At 38.4% G+C, this 21,824-nt stretch overlaps 1 protein-coding gene across 1 annotated transcript in view; it reads left to right on the top strand.

Moving 5' to 3' along the window:
- MYO3B (myosin IIIB) overlaps positions 1-21,824 on the top strand; it is a 354,102-nt gene that overhangs the window by 259,676 nt on the left and 72,602 nt on the right. The window contains exons 30-31 of the mRNA XM_012725499.1: positions 15,660-15,720; positions 16,649-16,748. Of these exons, the coding sequence (XP_012580953.1) occupies positions 15,660-15,720; positions 16,649-16,748 (161 nt within the window). The remainder of the gene's footprint in view (positions 1-15,659; positions 15,721-16,648; positions 16,749-21,824) is intronic.

Raw genomic sequence — 21,824 nt, 5'->3', positions numbered from 1 at the left:
AATAAGGGATGATATCAGCCTGTTTTTCATGGTGATAATAGAAGCATTTAAAAGGTTCCTAGTTTCCAGACCCCTCTGACTTAGCCCTAGAACTGTAGGCTAAATTAAACATTGAGGATTCCAGCACATTGATACTTCAAATAGTGGTTCATTCTCTGCTTCACATATTGGCTTTTTTTATCTCAGGGATAAATCTGAGATAGACTTTGGGCCCAAGTCTCACCCATGCTGGTCTGGCCAGGATTCCACTGGCATACCTTGAAATGATAGCATTCGGAGCTTACTCTATTGTTAAAGCCTTCTTAGACTGTCTCGATTTTAAAATATTAATTGGCCACATTTATTTTCAAAACCTTATCACCAGCTGAGAAGAGCTTCAAGGAAAAATCTGTTCTGAGTTATTTTTCCTTGTGGATTTGCTTATGCTTGTACATAAATATTTATCTGAACTATTTCAACAAACCTTAAATCATGAGTGATCCTTATGCAAAGGACCCTTTTAGAAGGATTATAGATGTCTAGAATGTCAGCAATCAGATGTTCTCATTGTAGGATTAGATTCCAAGGACCAGAGATCTCTTTTAGACTATTTGGTGGTTTTCAACATGTCCTTTGTTTTCCTGTTTCTATGTATCTCTTCATGGTTCCTCCTAAATATAATCCCTTTATCAGTTCTTTTTTTTTTACATGTTGATATTTTACCTATCCTAAATCTTGCTCTTGTCGCACCTTCTCTAAGACCCTGAAGCAGATGAGGAACAGTAGAAGAGAATTGTAGGTAGAGAAATAGAGTGATGCATGACTTAGAAGTCCTCTGGGGAGGGTGAGATGTCCAGTGGGATGAAGGTTGAGGGTGGGTAAGAGTGACTTGATGCAGGGTAAACCATTTTACGGAACAAAGCAGTGGAAAGCCAGGACATGTGAGGCCTAAAAAGCTACCCAAAATGTTTTGGGCCCTATTCTATTAGACAAAGATGTACAACCACAGTCGTTGGAGGGAATGTAGTCTGTGGACATATTTGGCATCTATAATGTTTTTATGGTCTCATTAGTTTCCAATATACATAAATAGATTTAATCAACAATTCAGATATCTGATGACTCTTGAAAAAAAGAGAGTGTCTAGTGGCAATCTGCTATATCTGAGTAGAAACTGTCTTCCATTGATACTTAACTCATTGGTCTGTTTAACTCATAAAACCAGTATGTGAGTGTGACTCCAGATTCTCTGGGCAGGAGTTACCATGCAGGGAGAGGGAACATAATAGTCCATAAACTCTTGCAGCACTCTTCTTCTCTTCTAGGCCCAGGTACGCCCAACTAGTTCAGTGACTTTGGGCAAGCTAAGAATGTATCTCATACTGGTGCCTATGGTTACTGAGAGAATAAACCATAGGACATATTTAGATGACTACTCAACACATAGTGAGAACGTAAAATATCAACTTCTGTTCTATATTCTCCTTGAGATAATAAGATTCAGGACTGAAGCTATGTGTCACTTTTTTCTCTGTGAATTACCAAAGGTAGAATTTTGAATCTTTAGTCATGATAGGTCTAATGTAAAAGTAGTTGGTGAATGGGTGAATGGATATGCACTCCTTGAAGTTTTATTTCTGTTGGGTCCAAAGCTAAATTTAATTAGTTTGGCCTCAATAAAAAGTTTCCTACTTATCTTGTGTTTGAATTGAACATAATATTCATTTTTGATATACAAACTGGTTTCCATTGTAACAAAATTGATGAAAGGCAACGCTGTTAACATAGTTTCATTTCTCTCTAATGGATCTACCTTCCTATCTAAAATAATAAGCTCTAAGTTTGGAAAGATGCTTCATATGTATTTTTTAAAGATTTATTTATGCATACAGAACTGGGGTAAAGGCCAAAGGAGGTGTGGGAGTGAGAGGATTCACCAGAAACAGCTGAGGAGCAGAAGAGGCAGATGAACTGAAATACACTGCTGAGGGGAGTGGGTGGGTCAGGAGAGGTCTGCTGCACCATGTGGGTCACCTCCCTGGCTAGGGATGCTACAGCGGCTGCAGTAAGTTCATAGTGTTGTGCTTTAACTTGTTGTACCACCAAGGAGGGCCCTTAATATGTATTTCTTTAGAAACTTAGTCATTGGCAGATAACACCTATTGTGAATCTCTTAGTTAAGGGTCAGGTGCCAGGAACCAGACACAGTGAAATGATGTTAGAAAGCATGTTTTACTTGGCTTCTGTGACCACACTCAGCCCGCATAAGCATCACACTTCAAGGCAGTATTTTTATGTCTGGTGCCTCAGACAAAAATGGAATAGGTATTTGGACAGTTTAACATAAAAGCTAATTCCCAGTATGTCCAGTGTATCTTATGACAGCTAACGTTAGGATACCACCTCAAAAGCCCTTTAAAATTTAGTGACCATATTAACTTTTGTGCTTACATTAATCTCTAGAAATGTGTTTGCTGCCAGTAAATGATGCCACTAGCAAAGGGTGGTACATACCTTGCTAGGATGACTGGATGGGAGGAATCCTCTCCCAGAACTCTTTCACACATTTACAAAGAACTGGAGTCTAGTCACATTTAATTTTATTTGAACATAATCATTAAAAATATGTAACAATAATTCTAAAAGTTGCTCTTTAAGAGGCCAGATGACTTCTATTTTATACGGTAAAGTTTTTAGTATAACACTTCTACCTTTTTTAGGGAAATCTCAATTTTTCCTTAACTCCTTTGCCTTTTTTCTTTCCCTCCTACTTTCTGTCTCACTATCTTATTTTCATTCTCCCTTCTTTGTGTCCTTATGCAGTTAATACTTACATCTCTAAAAGTTCTGGTTTCTAATCTTTTGATAAAGTCAAGCACGGTATTTTAAGCATCTTATCATCTCTTGTCCCTTCCTATAATACCTGTTTCATGAGTGGACAAGATCCAGTGCATTTCTGATATCTACTTTGCTGTATCTCATCTAGACCTTTGCTATATTCAGACTCAGTATTAGTTTTTTTTTTTTAAGATTTATTTATTTATTCATACAGAACTGGGGTATAGGCCAGAGATGCGGAGATGAGAGGATTCACCAGGGACAGAGTGGGGAGCAGAACAGGCAGATGGACGAAGTACACTGCTGAGGAGAGCAGTGGGCAGGTCAGGAGAGGTCTGCCACGCCATGTGATCACCTCTGGAGCAGGCAGGGATTGAACTCATGTGTAAGTGGCTTAGGCTTCTTAGTGCTGTGCTTTAACCTGCTGCGCCAGCAAGGAGGGCCTCAGTATGAGTTTTTGACAAAAAAAAAAAAAAAATGCCATTGCACATTGAACCTATGTTGACAGAAAAAAATTTGAGAGAAGAAAATTTACTCAAGTTGAAAGTATTACAAGAAACAAAATTTGTGTAAAATAAAATCTATCTAAAAACATTTCATTATCAATATTTAAAGAAACCTAGGTTATAGTCCTAGAGATTAACTTCCACATTTCCATAACCTTATTTACTTTCATTTATTTATTTAACTTTCTTCTCTGGGTTGGAAGGAAATATATATAATGTTTCAATTCCAAGTGCATTTTTGTGAATTAAAAGGCAGTTAATTTTGGCCCTCCCTGGTGGCGCAGCGGGTTAAAGCACAGCACTGAGAATCTAAAGCCGCTTCCGCATGAGTTCGATTCCCGCCTGCCCCGGAGGTGACCACATGGCGCGGCAGACCTCTACTGACCCGCCCGCTGCTCCCCTCAGCAGTGTACTTCGTCGATCTGCCTGTTCTGCTCCCCACTCTGTCTCTGGTGAATCCTCTCACCCTCCGCATCTCTGGCCTGTACCCCAGTTCTGTATGAATAATAAATAAATCTTTAAAAAAAAAAAAGGCAGTTAATTTCTACCTGCAGGACTCAAATATGCCAGCATATTTCCTGTTAACATTGCACCAGTGACTTAGATTTAAAACAAACCTGAACAAGTATTTGTCACCGAAACTGTTGACAGTAGTTACATCAGTCCTTTCTATGTACATTTGAAGAACTTCTCAGACTTATTTCCTTGGTGAGTAGACAAAACAGAAGGGTGAATTTTTTTTTTCTTCTGAATGGTGTAGGTCAGGAAGACAGGGGAACAGAGATCTCTGGTGAAACAGAACGACTACTGTGATTGGGAAATTAGATAATAAACAGTCCCTAGTATCAAGATTCTCATGGCATAAGATCAACACAGCCTGGAGACACGGGCAGGAGTATTCTTCTGAGCTCTTGCCTAGACCTTCCCCGGGAGACCTCTTTGTGTCAACAAGAACAGCCAGTGCTTCTGGCCCACTCCCAGCACTCAGAGTGGGGCTATCATTTTTGTTTACATTGCAAATATCTTAATGGGAAGTGGTTCAACACCACCTATGGGTTAATCTGAGTGGCTCTGCTTGGCAGCTGTTAGCTCTGACAACCACATGGCCACACTTGGGTGGAAGGAGTCAGGCTGACTGTTAACTCTCCAGTGCCAGGTTGAGGCATCTTCTTGCTTATTGGATTTTCTGACTGGCAGGAAGCACCTGGTTGTCTTTTATTTTTAGTTATTCCTCCTCGGAAGGTAAGAATATTCTTCTCACATACACTGTGCTTTTCCCTCTAAGGCAGAGCAAAAATAGTTTGTTAGTTTCACTAACATTTTTACCTACATCTAAGTTCTTTTTACCTTAGCTCCTTACAAAATCTGAAATTTGTCATTTGAAATTGGTGGTGTGGTATGTTAGAAACAGGAAAAAGCATTTGGTCTCTTAGCCTGTGGGGAGGCCAAAGTTACAGCCCTGTATTCACCGGGGAGCTAATGAGTTAAACAAATACTGAATTTAAGAATCCCTGCTACTCTTTGCTTAATTTTCTCCTTGCTTCCTGAATTTGTCTTTCACTAGTCTTGACCCACGGGAATGCTCCCCTGGGTGTCTTGCCCAAGTGATGTCTTTCTGGATCTGTGTCCACTGACATTACACAAATCAGCTCTTTCATTCTTCTCTCATGAGACTTCAGGCAATATTGGATAGTTTCCACAAGACAGGTTAGGGGTTGCTAGAGTATGACAAACTTGTAAATTTTCCATGTAGCCCATTTTTGAAAATACAAAAAGTTCCATTGACTAAAGTTCCTGCAACAGTGGTTCAGATAAGCTCAGGAACAGTGCAGACTGTTCCTTGTCCTTTCCTCAAGGTTTCTACACCTATTTGTAGGCTTGCCTGGTGATTGAGCAACTAAACCTGCTACTACTGAACATGAGCTCTGGATGTGCGTACTTATTTTCTCAGACCCTCCCTTTCCTCATCTTTAAATGGAAAATAAAATGACACTACATCTACCACTTGCAGGTTAAATGAGATAACATACACAAAGTACACAGGCTCTCATCTGACACATAAAAACACTAGAAATAAGAGAAAAAGTTACTGTTGAAGCATCCATCCACCTTTCTTGGTATAATCCTTTGTATTATGCAGTTTTTTCTGAAGTATTTGTTACTCCCAGCCTTTGAAACCTAAGCCAATGCTAAGCTGAGAACAATATCAAGTAAATAATAAAAGATTATAATATAAGGCCTTCCTGGTAGTGCAGGGGTTAAGTCCCAGCACTATCACACTGTTGCCACTTTGGCCTGAGTTTGATCCTCAGCCAGGGATCTGACCCACATATGGCACAACAGACCTCTTCTGTCTCCCCCACCGCTCCCCTCAGCAGTGTATTTCAGTACATCTGCCTGTTCTGCTCCCCACTCTGTCTCTGGTGAATCCTCTCTCTCCCTGCTCCTGTACACCAGCCCTTTATGTATAAATAAAAAAAATAAATGAATTTTTAAAGGAATTAAAAATGAAGATTGTAATATATTAAATAAAACAGAATTGATCCAAAATTAAAAGGAGGAAAGGAAGGAGAGAAACATGTTAAGCTTTTCCTTGCAATAAAACGTGAAGTAATAAATGTAGAAGGAATGATAAAACTAGAGAACCACTATTTGACAACTATTAATCATTGTTTTAAGCAAGAATCATCAGTGGAAACTAGCAAGTGAAAGTTTAAGTAGCAAGCTCTTTGCATACTTCAGAGTAAATCACCATAAAAAACTTATTAATTATAAAAGCACAGTGGGGACACATAGAATTAAACAGGGAAAAGTTAGTTAAACTTTGCCTTTTGGGTGGGCAGTGGACACAACAGCATGCAGAGAGCATGGATGCTACAGCGTCTCTGTCCTTAGTCACTTGAACAGGTCACAGAGCGCCTCCAGCATTCAGTGCCCCTAATTACAACATGAAAAAAGACATAGTAAATGGTTCTGAAGTTTTCTTTACCTATTCTATGCTCTGGTCAAATCCAGACTTTAAAGTGCTACAAATGTACCTGAAAGGTAACCCACAAGTTACCTGTGATCAAAGGAGAGATGAAGAGGTCAGAGAAAGGAAGCCACCCCAGAAATGGGTCATCATCATTCTCCTTGCTCTCTCAAGCCTGAAGCTTTCAGGTTTAGGAATTTGTCTTTCAGATGTACAAAATTTTAAAACATGTAACGCATGACTAAATATGTACTGATTTTTATTTATAAATTCTGACCTGGTATAAAGCTCTTCATTTAATCCTTTTAAAATTCTATGGTCTTATATTTTTATTTTGTTCTGTCTGAAAGTACACAAATAACCTTTTTGCTCCAGCGTAAGTGTTTTTATTTATATTATGCTGATGAAGAACAAGGGGTTGATTTCCCCAAGTTCAAATTGCCATACAGTTAACAAATGGAAGTGTAGGATATGCACTTTAATGTGAGTGTTATATAAGCAACAACAAAAATGTTAACTATAAGTATGTCTCCCATGAAGTAGTTGAAAAAAATTTATACTAAAAAAATATTGGGCCCTCCCTGGTGGCGCAGCGGGTTAAAGCACTGCACTGAGAATTTAAAGCCGCTTCCGCATGAGTTCGATTCCCGCCTGCCCCGGAGGTGACCACATGGTGTGGCAGACCTCTCCTGACACGCCCGCTGCTCCCCTCAGCAGTGTACTTCGTCGATCTGCCTGTTCTGCTCTCCCCTCTGTCTCTGGTGAATCCTCTCACCCTCCGCATCTCTGGCCTGTACCCCAGTTCTGTATGAATAAATAAAAAAAAAAATTAAAAAAAAAATATATTGAATAGTTACTGTAATTAAAATTTAACTAATTGCCCTGTTTTTATATGACAGCAATACTCCCCAGATACTTTAGAATTAATTTGTCATGACAATGTGTACCATGAGTATATGTCATGACATGGTTGGTAATCCTTTACTAAGTATTTACCATAGTCTGCTATGTCTGTATGGTATAACATACAGTGTTTTTTTTACCTTTGGGAACTTTTGATTGAAAACATATTCAAAGATCCCAATTCCTCTTTATTAAGATCTTTATTCAAATGTCATCTTCTGTAGCCATTCAATCTAAAGTTGTATACCCTGCTTCTAAAAATTCCTGTGCTCCTTCCCTGCTTTAATATTCTTCTTTGACACATCCTTTTATTTAACATACTAACATAGTCTTCCATACATCTGCTTCTTCTGCTAGATTGTAGGTCCTTACAGATATAGGCATCTTGGAACTCCCGTTCACTCTTGGAGCCCTAGTAACAGAAGGAGACAGGTATTTGATAAATGTTTGTGCAGTGATATTCAGACCTTATGTTACACATATAAAACATGTTCTTAAAATCATACATAAACTTTATTTATTACAATTTACTTTTTTGCAAGATTTTTTCTTATTTATTTTTAATTTTGGTCATGGCATGCCATCAGTTTACATCCTCAATAGTATTTTGGAAATACAGGTTCAACTCCTTCAGGTGTAGTTACCTCAGTGTACCCACCAAAGCACCTTTAAGTCAACTGCCATAATTGTTTGTGTCCCTCCCCTTCTGGATGTCTCCGTTCTGTAGTCACCTTTCAAGTGTTAGGGTTTTTGTTTGAGTATTTCTTATTGAATTATATATACATATATATTTTACATCATTGTCCATTTTTGTACAATGCACACATGTATGCTTTCTCCTTTCAGATGTATTACCTATAAAATTTCCCTGACCGTGAACCATCGTTAACATAGTCCCATGTGTTCTTCTTTCCCTGTTTTGATCCCTTTTCCTGCCCTTCTCTTGAAAAATGTCTCTGATTTATAGTTGCCTGCTAATTTTTTTGGTTATTTTTTTCCTGATCCCTTATTTGTTTCCCCTATATTCCTCCTATAAGCAAAACCATCAGTGTTTTTCTTTTTCCTTCTTGTTTATTTCACTGAGCATAATCCCTTCTAGCTACATCCATTTTGCTGTGAATGGCATGGCTTTATCTTTTTTGATCACTGAATAGTATTTCATGGTGTATATTTACTACATCTTCTTGATCTAATCATCAATTTGGGGGCACTTGAGTTGTTTCTATATCTTAACTACTGTAAATAGTTCTGCAATGAATATAGGGTTGCAGGTGTCCTTTTGAATTAATGTTTTTGTGTTCTTTGGGTAAATTCCTAGGAGTAGAATTTCTGGGTCAAATGGTAGCTCCATTTTAGTAGTGTGAGGAAACCTCCACTCAGCTATCCGCAGTGGTGGGACAAGTTTGCCTTCCCATCAAGGGAATGGCTCCTTTTTTGCTTTCTCTATATTCCACATATAAATGGCACCTCTGGCATTTTTTGTATGGCTTATTTTATATCTGGGTCCCTGAATAGCCCAAACTTTGCCTGTAAAATGTGGACACTATCAGGACCTATCCAGCTAGTGCTGAAGTGAGCATTAAGTGAAATGATTTGATCAAGGCTTCAGCATGGAGCGGTGTTGTTCAGCTGCTCTGGCTGCCATGTGGCCCTCAGCCCACGTGTTATGTGGTTTGTATTCCTTCAGGTTGCTGTGTTCTCTCTCCCTCTAGTATCTTAGTTCCACCCTCAGAGCCTAAAGGTCAGTCTCCTGGCTTGCTTATTTGTTAAGAGAGAACTGAAATAAATTTTATAGGTGGCTCTCAGTTGACTGTCCTTTTTTCCAATAGCAAGCATTCTCAGCAGATTGAAGAAAAGCCTCTGCTCCTACTTGAGTCCTTACACAGTAGTAACTGCTTACAGTAAAATAGGAAACAATGACAAAAAATAAATGAGAATGTAGCTACTGGCAAATGGCTACATGGCTTCAAGGTAGGGAAAAGCAATGAGGCAAACAAATATGATTAAACTTAAAGGGCTCACTGGGACTTGAGAAATTAGCATAAATATTTAAGCCAAATCATACTAACTTAGAGTAATGGCATTATGAAAAATTTATCAGCCTTTTTTTAGCCCTTTTAATGATATGTCCTTGAGCTATGTTCAAAAACTTGTAATAATTGTGTGTACAAAAGCAAATAAATATCCACATATTTAAGTATAATGTTCACATTCAATTCAGCAATGTTCTAATTGGACATGATATTAGGTATGTATTCAAAATCACCATAAAAGTTACCAAGCAGGGCCTTCTCTGGTGCACAGTGGGTTAAAGCACAGCACTAAGAAGCTAAAGCCCCTTCAGCATGAGTTCGATCCCCGCCTGCCTCAGAAGTGATCTACATGTCATGGCAGACCTCTTCTGGCACACCTGCTGCTCAACAGGGTACTTCATCCATCTGCCTATTCTGCTCCCTACTCTGTCTCTGGTGAATCATCTTACTGCCCCTGCACCTCTGGCCTGTAACCCAGTTCTGCATACATAAATAAATAAATCTTTAAACAAACAAACAAACAAACAAAAAACAGTTACCAAGCAGTCAAACTTAGTGAGGAAAAAAGAAGACAAAAGCTGTGAACATTTCTTGTTGTGGAAAGTGTTGCTGAGGTAAGGATGGGCAGGAAAAGCTTTCAGAGTTACTGACACCTAAACTAAAGAATAAAGGTGCTATGACCAGGTAGGTAAGAGCGAAGACAAGCATCTAGACAAAATCATGGAAATATAAATCTTCAGTGGGTCCTTGACAAATGATTATTTATTGTGATGATGGTGAGTAGAAAATGAGCCAAAAAGCATCCTAGACATGTGAACTTTTCCCATTTTGGTAATAAAAGATACATTAATTTACATATTTTGGGTGCCTTTGAACTTAATATGATCATTTTCTTCTTAAAACATTTTATTGCCTCCAACCCTCTATGTTTTCAAAAATACTTAAAGATAAGCCAGGGGAGAAGATGTAATGACACCTACCTAATGCAAATCAGGGATTATGCAGAATGACCATGTGGGAAGGTTCAGCTGGGTGTTGTTCTAAGTGTTTACTCTCAGCCCTAAGAATGTTCAGGTTTCCTGTAAAAGCTACATAAGAATGTTTGACTTGCCAGTGGGGTTCAGTCTATGGCCAGTTCATACAGAAACCCTCTTAGTGTTGAATGGCACAGACCTTTTACATGAGTAGTGTTCTCTGATGTCTTTAAATGTCTTAATTTACCTTCAGAACTTGAATTTATTGAAAGCATTTCTGAAGATGTTTATATTTCCTACTGTCTTTCATGTTAATAAATTCTATAAGGAAAATTGTAGAACTTATTTCTCTGAAACTTGCTTCTCTAGCTTGTTAAAATATCCTACGCCAGAAATACTTTCTGGGGGGAAATTGGCTGCTGCTTCTTGCGAACAAGAAATTGACCTTTTTTAATTAAAAGTAGAACCCCATGTATGAAAGATTTGTTTAAAGTTATCAATGAAGCAGGAACAAATCTGCTTGGTTATGCTGATTAAATGTCTTTCTCCCAGAGCTACCAAGTAAGACATGAGTTTACAATGAGAGCTACTCCTAAATCAAGAGACAGCTGGAAGCTAGCAAAAATCCACCCACAAATGATTAGCTCCAACCTATCCTGTTTTTAAAATTAGAAGATGTTTTCAAGTGTAAACACTAATGGATTTCCCAGTAAGTCTCAGAAGACATTCTAAATTATAATTGATAAAAGATAAGATATCATCTGGCAAATTTTTTCAAAGTTAATAAAAACTGCACAAAGAAATTTAAACGAACCTGAGTAAATAGGAGGCAGAAGGTATCCAGTGTGTCTCCACTCCTGCCCAAGGAAAACAGAGTTAAGAAAAAGGGTAGTTAGAAGACCAATTTGATTAAATCCTTTAAAAACTCCCTGCTTTATTCTAATCCTAATGTGTAATATGGTCTTCAGGGTATATGAAATACTACTGAGGAGAGACGTATAGCCCAATTTATATTACTCATTGTAAAATCGCACACTGCCAATTCCTTTTCAAATGACTCTTCTGAGTTTGGAACTGAGTTCCAAGTCAGTTCCCCCCAAAGTCATCACATCTCGGCCCTCCCTGGCGGCACAATGGGTTAAAACACAGCACGATGAAGCTATCACAGCCACTGTAGCAGGAGCTAGATCCCTTGCCAGGGAGGTGACTCACATGGCGCAGCAGCTCTCCTGACCTGCCCTCTGCTCCCTTCAGCAGTGTATTTCAGTTGATCTGCCTGTTCTGCTCCCTGTTCTTCCTAGGTGAATCCTCGGACCTCTGACCTGTCCCCACTTCTGTAAGCATAAATAAATAAATCTTTTTTTAAAAAAATCACATCTCAGTGATTTTGGGTTTTGGAGTCTGTAAAAGCTGAGATCCAGTCCCAGGACATTAGTGACTCCACCTAGTACTGTCAACCCAACATGACAAAGCCAGATGGCCTCGTGAATCTTTACTCCAGAAAAAAAAAAAAAATGCTGGGCATTTTCAATAACCATAAACTAAGGAGTGAACTTCACCCTGCCCCTCATTCAGTCACACTGTGTTAGGGTTTATTTTTAAATTTTTCAAGCATTTATATACACATACAAGAACTAGGGTATAAGTCAGAGTTGGGGGGATTGATGAGAGCATTCACCAGAGACAGAGTGGGGATCAGAACAGGCAGAGCTACTGTAATACACTGCTGAGGGCAGCAGTGGGCAAGACAGAAGAGGTCTGATGTGCTATGTGAGTTAGGTCTCTGGCTGGGGATTGAACTCAGGTTGCAGTGGTGATAGCACTGAGACTTAGCCCCTAGGCCACTAGGGAGGCCCTGTGTTCAGGGTTTAAATAGAGGAAAGTAGGTTTGAGTTTTGTTTTGAGAGCTTTTTCAGGGCAAATACCCAGCAGAAGTGTTCTCAACTATGACAGAATTTCCATTCTCCCTAGAACTCCCTGTTCAATGAAATGATTGCAGTGAAGCTTTTGAGCCCTGAGGCAGTCTACTTTGACTTTAGTTATGACCTCTGAGAGGTTTCAAGAACCCTAGAAATATATACACACAGGTACATACACATACACTTACACATACACATACATGCACTATCTACTTTTCAGTACCCTTTGATAACTAGATTCATAGCTTCTACCATTTAGTATGTGATTCCTATTGAAGGTGAGTATAGTGTCGCTTTTATAAGATTTTCCACAGACTCAAAATACTATTTTAAAATGAATAATTTAAAATATTTTTGAAATGAGTAAAAAAAATTTAAGTTTCAAGGTGAATAATAATTCCTTAATATCATCTAATGCCCATATAGTCAAAATTTCCCAACTGTTCTGGCCAAACAGGATCCAATCTAGGCCATTAAAGACATCGAGTTATTATGCCCTTCAATCCCCTTTAATGTACAGTAGCCCCTTTTCTTACAACATTGACTTTTTTTAAACTTTTTTTTTGAAGATTTGTTTATTCATGCATATGGGAACTGGGGTACAAGCCAGAGGTGTCAGGGGATGGGTGAGAGGAGTCACCAGAGACAGAGTGGAGAACAGAACAGGCACATTAACTGAAATACATTGATAAGGGGAGCAGTGGTTAGGACAGTTGAGGTCTGCTGTGCCATGTGGGTCACTTCCCTGGTCGGGGATCAAACTCATGCTGTAGTGGTTACAGATAATGCATAGTGCTGTGCTTTAGTCCCCTGCACCACCAGGGAGGCCCCACAACACTGACTTTTTAAGAAATTGAACCAGTTATCCCATAAAATAACTCATCTTCTGTATTTGTTTACGTGGTTTCTTATTTATCCTCGTATACCCTACATTTTGATTGAACTGGAATTTAGATCTAAAGCTTTATTATATACAAGTTAAATGTGTTTGACCAAAAGAAAAAATAAATACCTCATACTGGCTAACATCATATGACAATGTTGTTGGACATTAGTGGCACTAAGTTTGACACTAGTTTAAGATGGAGACCAGATTTGTCTAGTGTATCTATTCCCCCTGTGACTTGAAAGAAGGACACTTTGTGGTGGTACTGTGGCACCATATGAATGCCTTCCCTGTTCCCCATCAACCATGTATATAAAGTATTTGGTAATCTTGTATGATTCAATAATTTCCCTTTGAAATCTTTATTTCTATGTCAGCAAGTCCTATACAGCACCATTTACTGGTCATGTCATGAAGCATGTTAGTTTCTTGATCTTAATTCCTTCACCTATAAAGTGGATATAAAAGTAAAGCTGATCCACATGATTATTTGAAATGTTCCTTGAGATAACCCATGCCTGGTGGCATCTATGCATGCAGTACGTGTTGATTATTTGATAGCATTGTGCTGCTGCTTATTTTGGTGACAGCTTGCAAAGCAGTATCTACTCACTGCCAGGCTCAAGTCCCTGAGGCAAGCTACAATACCTGATGAAAGGAATTGAGGCAGTTAGAATTTTGATGAAAATTGACTTATACTATTTTTTAAAATCAAATTGCAATTGTTTCAACTAAAGTTGCTCAGATCAATGTTTCTGAAAGTGTGTTATAAGAACCAATAGGCCTCTGACATACTCCAAGGGAGAAAGGTTTCCTTTGTTAAACTAATGCCTGGGAAATGCTACCCATTCTTTTTCCTCTTTGGGGGTTTTATTGTGCATGTTATTAATTTAAAGGTCCTGGGAACCCTCTCTGGCAAGAAATCCCTTAATTTTGTTTGATGACATACTTTCTAATCTGTGAAACTCTCCACTGCACCTCTACTGATTTTTTAAAATGTAGCACATGGAAACATTATACTGAACAGTCTTAGATTGAATAGGAGGGAGTCATACTGATGAGTTCACCTTAGAAATAGGAAACTGTCACTGGCCTTTGAGTCCTCAAAAATCATAGAAACCTGAAAAGTTCTTAAGTGGTTTATTTCCTTATTAAAGAAGAAAAGACATTAGTTGGAGGTCCCAATATAGCAATATAAAATAAAACAGATCAAAAATTGCCTTTATGGCACTTACCAGCCATAGTGAGAGTCCTATGAAGATAAATATACACAGAGATAAATGTATCACTAAAGCCCCCAGGTGCTGATGTGGTATTTTTAATTGGCTATATTACTTATAATCTACTATAAATAGGTCATTTTTAAAAAGATTTATCTATGCATACAAGAGCTGGTGTGTAGGCCAGAGGTGTGGGGTAGGTGGGAAGAGGGCACTAGAGGATTCACCTGAGACAGAGTGGGGAGCAGAATAGGCACTTTGACAGAAATAACACTGCTGAGAGGAGCAGTAGGTGAGGTAGAACAGGTCTGCTGCACCATGTGGGTCACCTCCCTGGGCAGGGATCGAACTCTAGCTGCAGTGGCTGTGGATTGCTTCATAGTGCTGAGACTTAACCCTTTGCATCACCAGGGAGGTCCATATAAATAGATCATTTTTAACAAAATACCCATGAGCTATTCACGAAAAATTCAGAAAATGAAAATGTCATTTTAAATAAAGGTTAAGATTATTAATTTAGACTTTGGGATGATTAATTTCAATTCCCTCATTTTATAGATTAGGGAATCAGGAACCCAGAATACTGCAAAAACTTTCCCAAACATGCTCACACACATGCTTGTCTGTGTGAAGAGAAAGGAAGTAGAGAGAGAGAGAAGGCAGGCATCTTGCAGCACTGAGGGAAGAGGATAGGACATAGATTTCCCCTCCCCCAGCAGTGTCTTCTGCTCTGTTGGTTATTCCTTCTGAAATATCATCTAAGAGGTGCCTTCCACTTACACGGGATGTTGTCGTTATCACACTTTATTGGAAGTGTGTTCCAATTACTAAAAATTAGGAACACAGCACAATTCTTCAAAATTCTGCTCCTTAAAATATTAATATCTTAATAGATGTTAATAAGTTATCACTTTTTAAATTTCTCAGTTAAATTAGCTTAGAGAACCTTACATCATTCCCTCCCATATTTAAAAAATTTATGACTGCATAGTGTGTTTATAACAATCATTCCTGCAGTGAGGAAACCTCTTAAACTATGTACAGCTCAGTATTTCCCAAGCTTATTTGACTACAGAATCTACTTTGAGTTTTTAAACAATGTGATGAATATGCTGGGTATAGTTTTAGCATCAACTTGGTTGGTAAAGTTTGTGATAGCTCAATAATAAACCATGGTGCAACATTAAAAAGGTCCGTGTCTTATGTCTTGGGATCTCAGGATGGCTATGGATGTAGGAACAACACCTAGTAGGATGCATTAGTACCAAGGTCTTTAAACCAGGGACTGGAGTGGGAACCAGTGGAAGTCTAATTAAAGAGTTGTTCTGGTACGTTTTTGGAGGATTACTGTCTTCTTTAAGTTTTTTTTTTTTTTTAGCTGTCATTTTCAAATATTTTCACAATAATTACCATTCTTTTTATTTTTTCAGGTATCCACAAGCCCAGAGTCCTCCAAAAGGGTGTGATACTTTGGCAGGACATCCACATCAGGTAGCTGGGCATCTGGGTTCCGAAGTAATGGTGTATCCTTATTTCAGACCTGCCCAAGTCCATGGTCACGGAGCCTATCTGTGGCTGCTTGGTCAGCACATCCAAGCATGAAACTGTTAGTGATATTTTGAAGTCTTTGAGACAAAAGCCTAGCTTGCTGAAGAACTGTGGTTCAGAAAAGAGACAGGGTGGTACAACGAAGAGAGAATCAAAAGCCTGGAAATTTGCTGCTGAGAATAAATGCTAGCTGCTCCCTGAGGTGATTTGTCTGTGCACTCCACTCTCTACAGATGTTAGAGCCTCTTTCTGAGTAAGGACCCGAGGTTCTTTGGTAGCACTTTGATATCCTGCTCGAATTCAATATGTGAAATGGAGGCGTCTCTCTGTGACTTGGAGCCCACAGCAGGCTTTGAAGTCTGATCCAATTTTTGCTGCCTACTATTTGATGTTGAAAGGATGAAATGAAGAAAATGTACAGTTTTTGCCAGTAACTCTGCTGAGCATATGTAAGATTAAAAAAACAAAATCCTTTGGATGATGTACTTAGAAATGTTAAGTAGATTAATACCTTCCTATACATTTTCTTTCTTCTTTCTTAAGGATAAAAATTAAGTGCAGGAGAAAATCAGCACATAGCTGTTTTTATATTCTGGACTAGAATTAATTTAAGAGGGAGCAAGGTTGACTCGTTCAGAGGGGAAAATAAATGAAGCAAAAGGTGCTGAGATTTTGGTACTAATAGCCCTAAGAGAGAACTCCCATTCAATTCTAATGAGGACAGGAGCAATTCAGAACATGACCCCAATGTATTTACCTTCTTTCCCATATGGTTAAGGTTAAAGGTCCCTAAGTTAAAGGGAAGCCATGTCCTTAAAGCTGCTTTATCAGAGGATAAAAATAACCTTTCTCTGACTTGGTCTTTCTGAAGCCCTGGGTCTCTGGAATTGATGCGCTGCCTGCACGGACATGCTATGCTGCCCCAGATCACCAAGGACTGAGTCCCTCGAGGGGAGCCCCTGCAAGACCTGGTAAGAAGAACGTCTGAATTGCCTGCCGCCCCTACCATTCTCATGTGCGTGTGCAAGACATTTTGCAAGGCAGGATGCAGAGAGTAGAATAATGTGACCTGATGTTGGCCAAAAATTTACATTTTTGGAAACCACAAAGTCTGGAAGTAAAACCTGTGTGAAAGGTAGCCTTCTACTGCCTAGCCATGCCACTTACATTTACATTTCTGAAGGAAGAAAGTGAATGCCAAGCGCCATAGTTTTCCCTTTACTTGTAAGAACCTCAAATTAGGAAACTGCTTCAAAACTTCATTTTGTTAAAGAAAAGATAAACAGTTGGAGCAATCATTAAAAATCAAAATGTAAGGCTTGGTAAAGAATAGGGATTAAGAGAGAGACTAGTTCTGACTTTTTGGCAATATAGCCATCCTGTCAGTAAGAATACAAGCATTTTGCCACACTTCTTTGGGAAATCACTATTTCTGATCCCTTTTCTAAAATGTTTGCTACCTTATATGGTGAAAGTCAGTTTGGGGTTCTATGTGTAGCCATAATCACTACTTCTGGAAGATAAAATACAAGTGTGGTCATAAGAAATATTTATGAACTAGAAGATAGCAAAGATAATGTGACCACCCAGAGAAGGAAATATTTTTGATTTCAAATATTGTTGTAACACAGAAATATGTAGTAATTTCTCAGGTCTCTCCAAATGTCTTCTTAGCCTATTTTTCTGTGACAAAATATGAAGTTGGAAGATGAATAATAAGTGTTAGGACTTTCAGTTCCTATGGAACTTCAAGAGACAAGAGAAGATAAGTGTATTATACCAGAACCTTTTAAATGAATATGTAGAAAACAATAGACCCGTAGAAGAAAATATTTTCCCTACAGCCACATAGTATTCAGGAATAAGGTCATGATGGGGTGTGGGTAAGGCTAGTTCAGAGAGGAGGAGAATTTAGGATGGTATGGTGGAACAGAAGAATCCTTTTGCAGGAATTTTGTTGACATTGTTCTTCATCCAAACTGATAATCTTTTCCTTATAATTAAGAGTGGTTTGACCACCTACATTTAGCATGACTATTGATATGTTTTGGTTTATTCATTTGCTATTTGTTCTATATTCATGCCACCTGGTCTTTATTCTCTCTTGGCATTGCATGTTAGAACACATATATATTTTTCTAAAAAGAAAAATTTAAAGTATGGTTGAATTGCTAAAGGCTTGGGTTTTGGAGTCTCATCTGCCTCATTCAAATATCTGCTTTTCTGTGTAGTGTTAATCAAGTTATATAACAGTTCCTTACCTGAACCTAATACCTGAACATGCAAAATGAGGGAAATGCTAATTCATACCTGAAGGGTTGTACTGAAAAATACCATGTTAAATAAAATTCCCATTGGCCTTAGAAAGTAATGAAGCTTGATCAAAGGTTGTTAACTGCAGAAACATTCCATAAGAAACATTTTAGAGTTACCATTCTTTGCCTTACATGGCCCATTATTTCAACCCACGTTTCTGTGAGAATACTGTGACCTTTACAGTTGAAAAACAAAATACACTAACATCTAACAACTTTGCTTCTAAGTTGCAGTGAATGTTAACTTTTCCGTTCTACAAAAGGCTCTGTGAAAGGGGCAGTAGTGGGCTGAGTGTATGATGGTGGCAAATAAAGTTTCCCCCCACTAATTAAAAATAATGTTGTTTGATGTGAATTAGTAGCTTATTTTGAGTGTTTTGGAATGCTCTTACCATTACTTTACATGGAATTTGTTTTGCTGCCCCCACCCAAAAAAAAACCTACCCACTCACACCAAATAGGAATGGTCTACTTTCAGATTATGGGGGAGTCCTGTATGTCTGAAGTTGTTCAACCAGCCCGCTCTACTGAGAGCAGGCTTGCAAAGTGTGCAGACGTGTGGCTTGGGGGAAACTGGCCTCTGTCCTTTCATCAGAGTCTTAATTGGTCTATTTGAGCCTGACTTACTTCTCATATACGAGAGGAAAGCACAGTCAGGCCAGGAAGTATATAATATGGCTCACTTTGCCACTAATCTGGATGATTACATTATTTAATTAGACCATATTTTCTTAGAGCAACTTCAACTACATCCCATTGTAAAGATAGAGCATGGTAAATTTTTAAGGAGCCGAGAAGCAAGTGATATTGTACCAGTCTCCCAAAGGGGTTTGCTGTTGGCAGTGTGCGGTGCTGGGTGGTGGTAGAGCCCCCAAGAGTATCTGTTAACTACAGTCAGATCTTTAATGGTCTGTGCATGCCACTACTGCTGAGCAAATTACAGTGGCTTCTTTCATCTAGTTGCTTCTCTGATGCCATCTACTTCATTATTTTCCTTTGCCTCATTGCTCATTCCTAAATTTTGCTGATCCTGGCAGCAGTTCAGCTATCAGAAAACAAACTTGGACTGTGTTTTATCTTTGGAACTTTTAATTCTTAGGGTCTCCAAATACCTGTTTCCACATGCCAGAAAGTTTTCCCCCAGGATGCAGGATTTTCAGTGCCAACACCAAGATAGTTGCAAGCAACTTGGGATAAGTTGGTCACCCTATTAGAAAACTGAAAGCTGAACTTGATTTGGGTGAAAACTTTTTTTTAATTAGATGACTGTATTAGACAAAACTAAGGAAAGAAACCCTCAGCCTCCCATCCATGCTACAGAATCACCTCACACTAGCCACCTGTGTTTGAAGGGGTTGCAAGCCGCTTGCCAAACAGCAATCACTGGGATCATAAAGGGCTCAGATGTCACCCATTTGACAGAGAGAGCATGTTCCTACAACAGAGTCTCAAAGGCAACATAATCCCTGTCTCATTCCTGCAACTCATTAAAGCATAGTTACAAAGTTGGATATTTTTTGGACATTATTTCTGCTTAGGTTGTTACTACACACATATCTGAAGAAAGTTCAGCAGGAACTATTTCCGGTGCTTTCCTGAGTGCATTAGGTCAGGATATACTTTCTGCTGATGCCAAGTTAGGTTCTGGCATTGACCCAGGACATCAGGAGTGCAGCTGCCAAACAATGTATGGCAGAGGTGTATGAGTCAAGTTAGGCTGCTTTGCTTCCAGAATTGGATGTTTATGGCATGGCTATAAAACTTTCAGAGAGGAATTTTATTTTTAAATTCTTTCCTTACCTGATTTATTTGAAACAGCACATACCTTCTAGACCTTCTACCCCCATTAACCTCGACTGCTGGTTTGTTTTCATTTTAAGAGTCTTTTCAACTTTAAAATTAAACATATAGGATTGAAGTGTATTTTCTCCTGTTTATTTTTGTTTTTCAAGATTGGAGTAAAAAAAATTTTAATATGCTTTTCTTTAATAGTTTGGAATTTTTGGATAAATTGAACAGAAAGTACAGAATTCCTATATATGTCCTTACTTTTCCCTCTTCCCCAGTTTTCCCTATTATTAACATCTTGTATTAGTGTGACTCTTTTTTTATAATTAATAAGTGCATATTTTATATTTTAATAACTGAAGTTCATAATTCACATTAGGGTATATCCTTTCTGTTGTATAGTCTGTGAATTTTGACAAATATTTAATGATATATATCCACTACAGCAATATCATACAGACTAGTGTTACTTGTCTAAAAATCCTGTTATGTCATTGACTCATTTCTCCTTTCTTGAACTCCTGGCTACTGTGCATTTTTTTTTAAATGTCCTCATAGTTTTGCCTTTTTACGCGGTGTGATCTCAAATAACATAGTATATAGCCTTTTCAGATTGGCATTTAACAAGCCTCCATGTCTTTGCATGCCTTGATAGTTTGGTTTTTTTTTTTTTTTAATTACTGAAACTATTTCATTGTCTGGAGATACCACAGTTTATTTATCCATAACTACTGAAAGATATATTGGTTGCTTCCAGGTTTTGGCAATTAGGTATAAAGCTGCCTTATGCATTCATATACAGGTTTTTGCTAAGACATAGGTTTTTGACTGCTTTAGGTATATTTTTTTTAAAGATTTATTTATTTGTGCATACAGAACTAGGGTACAGGCCAGAGGCTCAGGGGTGGCGAGAGGCTTCACCAGAGACAGAGTGGGGAACAGAACAGGCAGATCAATGAAGTACACTGCTGAGGGGAGCAGAGGTCGACCACGCCAAGTGGTCACCTCCGGGGAAGGCGGGAATCGAACTCATGCGGAAGTGGTTTTAGCTTCTCAGTGCTGTGCTTTAACCCGCTGCACCACCAGGTAGGGCCTGCTTTAGGTATACTTTAATCTAGGATTGTTAGATTATATGCTATGAATATGGTTAGCTTTCTAGGAAACTGCCAAATGTCTTTCAGAGTAGCTGTACCCCTTTATATTCTTCCAGCAATAAATGAGAATTCCTGTTTCTCCATATCTTCACCAGCATTTGATGTTCTCAGTGTTTTGGATTTTTGCCATTTCAATAGGTATGTAATGGTGTCTTATTTTAACTTGTATCTCCTGATGAGATATCATGTATGGCATTTTTTCATATGCTTATTTACCATGTGTATATATTCCTTGGTGATGTGTCCATTCAGATCTTTTGCCCACTTTTGAATTGTGTTGTTTGGGAATTTAAGAGTTCTTTGTCTATTTGGAATTGATATCAGGCCTTTGATATCAGATATAGCTTTATAAATATTTCTCCCAGCCTGTGGCTTGTCTTTTTATTTTCTTAACAGTGACTTTTGTAGTGAGTAATGAAATACATATATATGTATAACAACACACATTTATGTAGGTATAACAACACATATCCAAATATACATATTAGCATGTTTATAAATTTCAGAAAGAAAAATGTTTTTATATAAACCAAACTCCACTATTGGTTTAGCATCTAGTCTCTATCCAAGAAAGTAAGTGTATGGAGGAGAAAAGATGGAGGGAGTTCACCTGGCTATGGTGGAGGACTGTGGGTGCTTTGATGGTGGGTGTGAGGTGGCAGTATACATCTGCAGAGGTGTGAGTCTTTGTCCTTTAGGGGTGTTATAAATTACTCAACAAACTCAATAAAAATATTTCAATTAGGGGACCTCCCTGGTGGCGCAGGGGGTTAAGGCCCTGCACTAAGAA

Source organism: Condylura cristata, unplaced genomic scaffold (assembly GCF_000260355.1).
Source record: "Condylura cristata isolate star-nosed mole 26May11 unplaced genomic scaffold, ConCri1.0 scaffold00002, whole genome shotgun sequence".
Classification (NCBI taxonomy): Eukaryota; Metazoa; Chordata; class Mammalia; order Eulipotyphla; family Talpidae; genus Condylura; species Condylura cristata.
This window is presented reverse-complemented; position numbering and strand designations above follow the sequence as displayed.